Raw genomic sequence first — 11,126 nt, forward strand, 5'->3', positions numbered from 1 at the left:
GCCAGCTTAGTGTTGGTAGCTCTCCTTTTGCCTAAATATATATGTAAGGAAAGGAAAAATTTGCTGTAATCTACCAGTTATTTTGTAGCAACATTGTTTGTGAGTTGTATTTTGATTCAAAGTTTTTTTTCATGGCTCTGTAGGATCCAGTGACAGGAGTATATGTCTACAAGCACTCAGACTTGCGGCCTTGGGACCCCAGGACAGATCTCTTCCAGTATGAGTATAATTATCTTATATCCACAAAAACAAGACACAAAGCCCCAATGATAAGAACAGCATCCATTGTCAGTGTCGATCCAAAATGTGAGGTCAGTGCTACTATCGATTTTTGTTTTTTATTGAAAAATGAAGAAATTTCTTCTGTATTAAGTCATTTCATGGTTCATTTTTGGGCAAATTTATAAGTTTTGTTGGTGTTTGGTAAAAACCACAATTCAGTATAACAACAACAACAACAAAAAACAATAATAATAATAATAATAATAATAATAACGGTCTAAAAAGGCAAGGTCAGTGTACAGGTTGTTTGGCTTTTAACATGAATTGCTTGCTACACTGGAACTAGAAAATTTATAATTTTACCTTTTAATGCAGGTTTAATATCAGTAAAATGGCTGTTAAATTTAAATGGGTCCACTAATGATGTTTTATGTTACATACATAGCCAGGCCTGGAAAAAAAGTATACAATAGATTTTAAGAGCAATGAGGATCCAATCAGAGAAGGAATTTTTGCCTTTAGATAACATTGCTCAAAGATGTGTTTCAGATTTTAACCAAAAAGTTAACAATACCATCCTAAAGATTGTTTATGCCAGCTTTTCCATTTATGGAATTACAGTAGAACCCTGATCCTCGTGTGTATTAGAACTTGACACAATAGGATTTCAAAGTGAAATTTCGAGTAAATTTTGCATTGGAGCTCGAACAAAAAACCGGAATCTGACCCGATAAACCATGTGATATTTGTAAACAAAGTGTTTCGTGTTTCAGTCAATCGGCGCTAGTTGGCATTGTTCCCAGGTGACTTTTAAACCCAGCTCAGCTGTGCTTCGAGTGTTTTGATCTATTACCTTAGTTTTTTCCTTAGTTTTTGTACTGGATTTTGATAAAATCATGGGTTCCAAGAAAGCCATGGCAGACAAGCAGAAAAGGAAAGCGGTAAGAACCACAATTGAACTTAGAGATTATTGGAAATTATGAAAGAGACATTTGTGCGACTGATTTAGCATCTCAGTTGAAGCTATTGAGATCTGCCATAAGTATATTTTATAGCACAAAGAAGCAATAAAAAGTACTAGTGTTGCTAAGGGGGTTACGAGTTTGACAAAGCAGAGGCTTCCCATAATAGATGAAATAGAAAAATTGTTGTTAGTATGGCTAAATGAAAAACAGATTGCTGGTGATAGTGTTTTGGAGGCAGTACTGTATTTTCCGTCATAGAAGACACACCCTCACATAGGACGCACCCCTATCTTGTAAGGATATTTTGTGGAAAAAAAGTATGATTCTGTGCATGAAATACAATACAGGTACACAATCCTTTATCCAAAATTCTAAATCCTGAAAACCTCTAAAATCCGAAAACATTTTGTTGAAAGTAGAGCGCCAGTTCACAAGGTTGGTGGTTTGGTGTGCTAATGGCTGACCTGAGTCATTTGGGTGTGTGCTGCTACTCAAATTATTTTTCTTATGAAATCCCAAGAATTGACCTTAGAAAATCCTAAGATAATAAAATAATAGTACATCTGCCAAGCCTTACAGTCCTAAATAATCTCTGTCTCCCTCTCTCTATCTCAGGAAAAGGTACTGGTAATATGAGTCTCTGTAACCAGTGTGTATTAGCACATATGCACACACACTTGTGTGTGTGTGTCCATAATGTTTTTTAACATGTATATAGTACAGGTAATACATCTTTGGAAGACAAAAAAACATATAAATTTTGTTGTTGTCATTCGCATGGAAACAGGAAACAGAACTGGATTAACATTCCTTGAGATATTAAAGAGATGACTCACTCTCTCTCTCTCTCGAAAAGATATTGCTAATTTGAGTCTTTAACCATTAGGTATTAGCGCATATGCACACACTGTGTGTATTTATTCATAATGTTTTTTAAAAAATGTGTAGTACAGGTAATACATCTTTGGAAGACAAAAAACAAATTTTGTTGTTGTCAGTCATGTGGACTATAAAGGGTGTGACCAGCAGGTAAACAGAAATGGATTAACATTACTCGAGAGATTGAAGAGATGGATTTTGTTTTGAGGATATGTCAATGCAGCATTAGTAGATATCTTCCGAAGCCAAAAAAAATTTTTTTTTTCGCTAAAGAATCTCTGAACCAACAATTTTACACTCAAAGTAATGAGAAGGAATTCATTCTATTCTTCATGTAATCAGTAAAATACATACAGGCAGTCCCCAGTTATCGGAGATCCGGTTTTACAGAGCTTGTCTAGTGACAATGATAACCGGATTTTCAACACCGATCCTGGTTATCAGCGCCGATCTCCGGTTATTGGCGCCGATCTCTGGTTATCAGCGCTGATTCTCGGTCATCGGCGGCGCTGATCCCTGGTTATCAGTGCCGATAACTGGGTACCGGCACTGATAACTGAGGATCGGCTCTATTATCGCTGATTTTCGGTTGTCAGCAATTTTCGGTTATCATCATGCTGTTGGGAACGGAACCCCGCTGATGACCGGGGACAGCATGTACACTATTAAAAACTACATACTGATAAACCGCTTACTGACACCAAAAATTGCTTACTGTGATAAGCGAGGACTGAGGACTACCTTTATTGGAAGAGAGAGAGAGAGAGTGAGGGGGGGGGCACCCTATGTTGGAACCAGGAAGAGTGTATGTCCACCATTAGATTTTCTTGATGTGGATTCCATGTAGTGCTCAGCCTGCATAGGAAATTTAAGATTTGAATTTTGGAACTAAATTAAATTTTCTGGTGAATTTCAATCCACAGGTTCATGATCTGATTGAATGAAACATGTGTATCAATGGTAGAACATATATGGGCTGAATTGAAAGAAACAAATTAGTTAAATTAAATGAGTAGGCTGTCCTGAAATTCTCTAATGTAAGTTATCAAGAGTATGGAGAGTTCTGCTGAGATTGTACGACAGTGCAGAAACAAAAAGTAAAACTGTAGGCTCTGGGAGACCCAGGTTCTTGAGTTGCATGCATGAGCTACAACCACTCTTCTGTCATTTAAATGGAAATCTGAGTGTCAGGGGCATTCAAAGACCACAAGTATGAGAATAAAACAAGTTATACTAGAGTTTGTGGTGAACCTAATTAAATATTTGGATAGAAAACTTGAATACAAGACATGCTTGTGGATAGTAATGAGTTGAATCAGAAAGAAATTTGAATCTTACAAAGATTTCAATGAGGAATACCCTACAATGAGTATAGCCAAGCCATTTACTACAAGTACAGGATGGCAGCATAGATTCTGGTATTTGGTCAAACCCAAAAACTTTAAAAATCCCAATGGTAGCTCTGTCTGCCCTTGAAGAGGCATGCCAGATTTCTGGCATATATAAAATTTTAAGAAGGTTTTTGAGGAGAAATGATACCTTCCAGAACAAGTACTTGTGACAAAACTGGTACTGTATATGTTTCACAAGTGTGCAAAGCAGGCTGATAGGTTTAAGGCATGAAGGTATAGAAAAACACTGGTGTTGTATGCTTTGTGTACTTAACAATATGAACTGACACATTGTGTAAAACGTAGTACAGTAATAATGTATAAATAATATCATTTATGGTAAAATGCTTGTTGTTCTTAGGTTGTTAGGGTAGGTGGTGTAGAAGGAGTTCAACGCTTGCGTGGAGTATTGGAGCGAGCTGCAGCTGAGGAAACCAGTTCCGGTGATCACGACGACCTCCAAGATGCACCTGATCACATTACTCCTATAATTCCAGCTCCTGTAGTTCCCAAGAGAACTGCTCACTCTCTTTCTCCAAGGTAAGGTGATGCTATTTAAGTATTATGAGGTGATGCTATTTAAGTATTGTGAGGTGTTCAAGAAAATTAGTATAGTTCATCATATTGTTGTGTGTAGACCCTCCTTGATATTTAATGAGATATGAAATATTCAAATGTTTTCAGAAGCCAGTTTTCCCTGCATGAAATTTAAGTTTCTACGCTAAGTAAAAATAGTTGTTCCTTTTTAGAATATTGTATACATGCTTATATTCGTGTTACTAATGTAAGGAAGTCAAAAGGTAAAAGTTATGTGATGCACAGTAGTTTATTTTATTTCAAATGACCTAGTATGTATAAAAACATCTGTTGTATATACAGTGTCTGTTGCAAAAATGCATATCTGCAGATTGCAGTACTACTGGCCAGGTTCTGTTCTCCCTAGCTATGCAAAGTTGCAGAAAAACTTATTTTTGAGCCACTATACAAGTATATATGGGATCCAAAGGATTGCTAACAGATAGTTGCTGTGCATATAGGAAGCAGATAGTTACCTGCGATGCTCTTTTAGATTTTACATGCCATTTGCAAGAGAACCTTGATAAAGTTTTGAGTGCAGAGTAATTCAAATAGGTTTTAGTGCTGCTTTCAATTTAGTAAATGATAAGGCACTTACAATCTTAAGAATTCTGGAGTGGTGGATATGTCTTCACTTACGGGATATGAAGTTGCCTTTAGTCTCAATTGTTAAAAAACTCACCGAGACACACTCAGTTGCTGGCGGTTATTAAAAGTAGCTAAAAATTTCATTTAACTTCGTAGAGACTTAGTTTTACCAAGTTAGGCCTAGGCACATAATATATAGGCATAGGCAGACCGACTCGACTCTTAAGAACGATTTTGTGTATTGGTTACCTTGTATTATCAGGAAACCAATAATGAAGTTGGCCATGGTCGTCACTGCAAAATGTTTTCATTGCACCAGACTACCATATCCCAGAAGTCCATATCCATCGCAGAATATTGCAATGCAAACCCCAATCTTTGCTCCTTGTGAGCTGCTGGTATTCTGTGATGCATGTCATCTTTGTCTTATAGTTTGGGGCATAATCATTAATCTAGTTTGTCTTTTGATGGCAACGGCATTTGTCACAGGTTGTTCTAATGTGGCAGAGATAAATAAATTGTCTTTTTTCTCGTTTGTTGAACGAGGGCGACCGCATCTAGGACAATTCGCTACACTTCTTTCCTCTTTTTCTCGTCTCAGCCATCGGTGGAAGACTAATCTGCTCACATTAAACCTGCGTGATATCTTTGTTGGTTTCATATTTGCTCTGTGCATCTATTAATAATGAAGTTTCTCTTCTCAGCTGCTGATCCATGGCAATTTCCTGCCCAAAGTTCTTGGGCTCCTTCTCGTATCATAGAGAACGCTCATGTGGATTTAACTAGATTTGCTCAACCTACCTTAGCTGTCACAACATTTATTGCCATTAAATCCAGCTAACTTTTAATACTATGAAATACAAACATAAATTTGTAGAAATCAGAGAAATTATCATTACCATATATGTTGATGCAATAATAATCCTGTTCATAAAGGAAAATGAGTAAATATTGTCGTTATGGCAGTACTATCTTTTAGATCTCTTTGAATGAATCCATCTGAGAAATTCCAATTACTTCAGGCATGCATGGTGTTTTTAAGTATCTGAACGTTTTTGTTTTGCAGATTTAATATATAAGATATACTTCGCATTGTATTTTCATATTCTATAGTAAATTTACCAAGATTGTGTGTTTTCTGTAAAAAAAATATGAAATTCGATGAACAAAAGCTAATGAAAACGTATCATCACTTTTCTTGTCGATAGTACATAACACCTCATATATTTACAACAGTGATAAAATCAGTACAACCTGTTTTAGGTAATTTGTTCTTCCTATACTGCAACACTGTTCTCTTGTGTGGATGTCTGCCTCTGCCAGAGCTTTATCTCTTTTAGATATAGTTATTAGTGGGGTTGAGGTTCTGTTTCCTAATACTGTATTAGTAATTATGACTTGGACCACTGATGGATGGTCTCTTGTTTGTCAATTTTTCACTAGTTGAGAGCGACCAGATTTGCTGAACAGCAGCACCAGTATGCAGTAAATGTGCCTTGCTGTTGAACTTTTCAGTTCTAGAGGTCCTTTATTCCTCACACCATTGGACTGTGGAACAGTCTCCCTGAGGATGTTATGGAACCTCAAAAGTTCAAGCAATAATGCAATGCATTACTACTTACTCTAAAACAAATCTCTTATTTTAATAATATATTTACATTTTTATTTATTTATTCATTTTTATAACTGATCTCCTCGTCCTGTATTTCCTTTATACCTCTGTTACTTTTTCCAATGAACACCATATTCTTTGGAAACTTGAATTTTGCCATTGGCCCTTGTGGGCTTGTTCCATATAAATAGGGTTCATCTTCTAAATAATAGATGATAACAATAATAATAATGGGTGATTCATCTGTTTACACTATGGCTGCTTCAGAAACAAACTCACTCTCTATGCAAAACCTGAACTTTCTATTTCTCAGCTGAAAGAGAGGTTTTACTGGCTCAATTGCACTTTTGGCAAATATTCACCAGTGTTTACACAAAAACTAACATGAATGCACATGCTTTGTCTCACACTGTTTGCTACAGTATGGGTCTAGGGAGAACAACTCTTAAGATGATTCATGAATCCACTAGCCAAGATTGAAGCATATTTTTGCAAAACTGTAAATTTCCATATTTCATATATATTCTCTCATGTACGAGGGGCGTTCAGTAAGTAATGCAACACAATTTTTTTCTCGGCTTACTTTTATTAAAAAAATTTGAAACTTTGTGCAACATCTTTAACCATTGCTGTATTTTCATTAATTTCCTATAGATGGCTGCAGTATAATCAGCTATCAAAAAGGGTTATGTGACTGAGGTGCACCACAAAGAGCAGTAATAGAATTCCTTTTGGTGGAAAAAGACACCATGACAAATATTCATAGATGTTTGCAGAATGTTTACAAAGACCTGGCAATGGATAAAAGCACTGTGAATCATTAGGCAAAATGTCCATCATCATTAGGAAAAGGACAAGGAATTCTGCCTGATCTCCTGCGCCCTGGCCGGCTTTACACAGCTGCGACGCCTGCAGTGGTGGAATGTGTGGCTCAACCCAGCAGGCACAAACTTGTGGTTACCCTAAGTTGTGGGCAATTTTGTCAGCACTACTGACAGAGATGTCAAATTGGGCAGTGAGTTATTTGATTTTGATTCCCCGATCACCTCGAACACAGGCAGTCTCTGGTTATTGGTGGCCTCGGTTATTGGCGATCTGGTTTTACGGCGCTTGTCTAGCGACAACAATGACTGGATTTTCGGCGCCAATATGCACTGATATCCACTCATCGGCGCCAGTACCTACCTAACAGAAGCACTGATCCCCGCTTATTGGTGCCAGTATCTGCTTATTGGCGCTGTTAAGTGTCGATATTCGTTGATTTCTGGTTATCAGCAATTTTCAGTTATCGTCACGCCGTCAGGAATAGAACCCCTGCTGATAACCAGGGACTGCCTGTAACAGTGTCCGCATATTTCACCATCGCACGCTTCACAGATGTGTGCAGTTAGCCTGGGCACAGGAGATCAGACAGATTTCCTTTTCCTTCTTCTTCTGATGATAGACACATCATCCAATGATGCTTTTGTCCACTGCCAGGTCTCTGAGGACATTCTGCAACCGCATGTGAATATTTGTGACGGTCTCTTTTCCAGTCAAAAGGAATTCTATCGCTGCTATATTATTGGAACGTACCCCGGTCATAGATGCCCTTTTGATAGCTGATTATACTGCAGCCATCTACAGAAAATTACTGAAAATACATGACAACACAGGAATGGTTAAGGATGTCAGACAAAAAATTTCAATTTTTTTGAATGAAAATTGTTAGGGAGAAAATTTTTGCATTTTTTATCGAATGCCCCTCGCAACAGCAGTACTGCACATGTGAAGCCATCAAGTAAACCCTGTTCATTTATTTTCTTATTTACAGTGCTTTTAAAGAATTTGCTCTGGTGTATGTCCCCAGTTTTGATTTATTATTTTATGCATTGTTAGACAGAAATTAGATTGCTAGACAATTTATATAAAAAAAAAAAATTCATGGTTGACATTAGTACTGACCTCATTAAATTTATTGAAACCGTCTTTTGCATAGATAATTATTGCCATTCACTGGAGAAGGGTAAACAACATTCTCTTACACATGATTATTGGTTTACTTTTTTTTCAGTGTGACTGATGCACTCAACAAATTATCAACCAATCAAGAAACCGTAATATCAGAACTTAAAAGTTTGCGACTTGACATTGATGGTTTACATCGGAGGATGTCTGCCCTTGGCAGTGCGAAGCATCAGTCTGGTAGTGGTTCTCAGGATAACAGCTCAGCTCTTTCTACCCAGTCATGGGCATCCATCCTTGTGGCTCTAATATTTTACTCACTGATTCAGTGGCTGGTTGAAAAGATACGTTCATAGCCACAGATTTAAGGATTACAGTATTGTTTACACACACATACATATTGTTATAGTTTTCTGTATGTGGGGTAGTTGTACATCATAAGGTTATTCGATATTTAATAAATGTTGCCAAATGTACAGGATGGGAAAGTGGAAAGCAACATTCCCTAAGGAACAGACCCACTAGAATATTCTCAATAGCTCTCCAACTTGTATAGTATATGTTCTTTTATAGGATGCCATTTGTTATCATCATTATTACTACTTGTGTCAATATATATCTAGAAGTACTTTTCAGTTGTATATGAAAGCTTAGCTTTATGTTTGTTAAAAGTGTTGAACATTCCAGTCACTGTTAAGAAGTTTTTACCATTACCATGTCCATTATGTAAGTTAAACATTGAATAACTCGTGATCAGTCTGCACATGTTAGATTGAATGAACATGAAAAACATCCCTTGTCAGGTTAGACTTCATGGAATTTGGAAACCTTGGGTATGTGATTTAACTTGCAACCAGCATCTTGCTCTCATTCACAGATAGTGGTGAGAAAGTTTTTAAATAAATAGGTAAATCTTTGAAAATTTCTGCATTAAAACTGTTATACTGAGCTTTAGGTAGTGTAACAGTTAAATATAGATCTTGTAGATTTGGAAGTATTATACCCAAGTTTGTTATGGAGGGAGAAATGTTGTATCCATTTTGTTTTAAAAATGGGTTCAAGGCTATAGTTATACCCATTGGGCTTGTCTATGCTATGATAAAAGTTTTGTCGTGAATACATTTACCATTAGGGCCAAATAATAAAGCCATAAAATAATTGGATGTTGAAAAATATTTCTAATTTATAAGTAATTTAGATCAAGAGAATGGTGCCTGATTGTTGTTTACATGAAGATATGTAAGTTAACTATCAAATTGTGTACATTGTTACACACACTCAGATATGTTGAATGGTGTACAGTAATAATGGTAACTGTTATATTCTTTAAACAGTCCATTTTATATATATAAGAATAAACTGAACAATTAACAATGGACATCATACTTTGATAAGATGTTACTAAGAAATCTAGCATGTTCAGGATGATCCTCATATGAATCTCAGAATTCATGAAGAAACCAGTGTACTCATGGTCATAATCATTATACCATCATCATCATTGTGCCAAGAGCCTGTTAGGTTCTTCTGTAATCCTTCCACATTCCTTTATTTTGTAGTTTTTAACCTTGTTATCCAAGCTGAGATATTTAGTTTTTTACCTGAATACTAATAAGCAGTATAGTAAATGTGAAGTATAGACTGGCTGTCTTATTATAAGTTCAAACCACATGGAATTTTTTGATGGTGTTTGGGGAATATCTTGCATTTTCTTTGTATTTTAGATGGTTGATTTTTTTATTAGATTTTGAGGTTTTCATCATTGTTAAAGTTTTTTTAGTACACTGTCCATTTCATACAGATGTGCACTAATTATAATTCTAGGTTATTGTTTGTTTTTCAAAGGCATTTCCTAATCTGCATCACCTTTTATTTTCATTCATTAACAGGATTCATGGAAAGCCTTGGTAAAGACCTCTCATTTAGGTTAGTATTCAGGTCAAGTTTGTCATTGAGCAAAATTTAGTGGCCAAATAAGATTCAGATTACTGAGGTAGATTCAAAAGTACCAATAGAAATGGCACCTCTATCTTTTTTGAAGCAATATTTTGAACAGTTGGTTATGTTCTGTCAGCTATGATCCTTTGGAGAAATTGTACTTGTAAATACTTTATTACTTTCTTTCTTGGAGCCTTAAATTATTTCTGTGGGGGTGGGAGTGTTCGAAACACAAATAAAACATTGCTCAATATCTCTAAAATTGAACACTTATAATTGTATCCATCTACATTTTAGACAAAATTAATTGATGATATGAAACACAATCATGTGGGTTTATAGTGATTTAGAATTCATAATGGGCTAGAAAAGTTATTTTATAAGCCAGTAATGGTTTTTAGTAGGTTGATATTGCCTATTTTTTTTTTTAACTTTTCTGATTATTGTATTTGCTTTTAATTTAAAAATGCAGCAGCATTGTGTGTTTTTTTAGTTGAGAATATTAAAGGTTGTTTACAACTTTTTAATGGTCTTTATATTTTCCTTTTTATTGGTTGTACTCTTCAAGTAGCAGTTGTATGATGTGGACAGTATTTAAGACAGGTTGCACCAAAAGTAATTTGTTGTAGGAAACTTACTTTTTTTCATATCTGACTCATTTATATTATTATAGCAAATTTTCAATGTATAAAATCTTAAACTCATTCTCAAATCATACTACACTTTGTCAACCTGCTTAAGCTTTGCTAGTAAGTTATTTGTAATTAGGAAGATATTAGTTTTCTTGTATTTAATATCTACCTCAACTTTCTGGTGACCAGTTGGGGGCAAAAATATTGTTTGGGTATTTATATTTATTTATTTGAAATTTGTTTACTTGATACAAACTGATGTGAATTAAAATTTCAGACTAGATGAGCTCCTCCAGGTTCACTTTTAAGTTTTGTAGTAGTAGTGTTCAGTGATCGATGGGTGCCTGGAATCAGTGCCATAAATTACTTATAAAGAATA

General features: G+C 35.6%; 1 protein-coding gene across 27 annotated transcripts in view; it reads left to right on the forward strand.

Moving 5' to 3' along the window:
- Positions 1-10,642, forward strand: part of Orp8 (Oxysterol-binding protein-related protein 8) — a 420,271-nt gene extending 409,629 nt beyond the window's left edge. For all 27 annotated transcript variants that reach the window (XM_067111143.1, XM_067111122.1, XM_067111142.1 and 24 more), the window contains 3 exons: positions 144-311; positions 3,819-3,997; positions 8,287-10,642. In XM_067111143.1, the coding sequence (XP_066967244.1) occupies positions 144-311; positions 3,819-3,997; positions 8,287-8,533 (594 nt within the window). In that variant the 3' untranslated portion in view covers positions 8,534-10,642. The remainder of the gene's footprint in view (positions 1-143; positions 312-3,818; positions 3,998-8,286) is intronic.
- Positions 10,643-11,126: the final 484 nt, after the last annotated feature.

Source organism: Macrobrachium rosenbergii, chromosome 11, assembly GCF_040412425.1.
Source record: "Macrobrachium rosenbergii isolate ZJJX-2024 chromosome 11, ASM4041242v1, whole genome shotgun sequence".
Classification (NCBI taxonomy): domain Eukaryota; kingdom Metazoa; phylum Arthropoda; class Malacostraca; order Decapoda; family Palaemonidae; genus Macrobrachium; species Macrobrachium rosenbergii.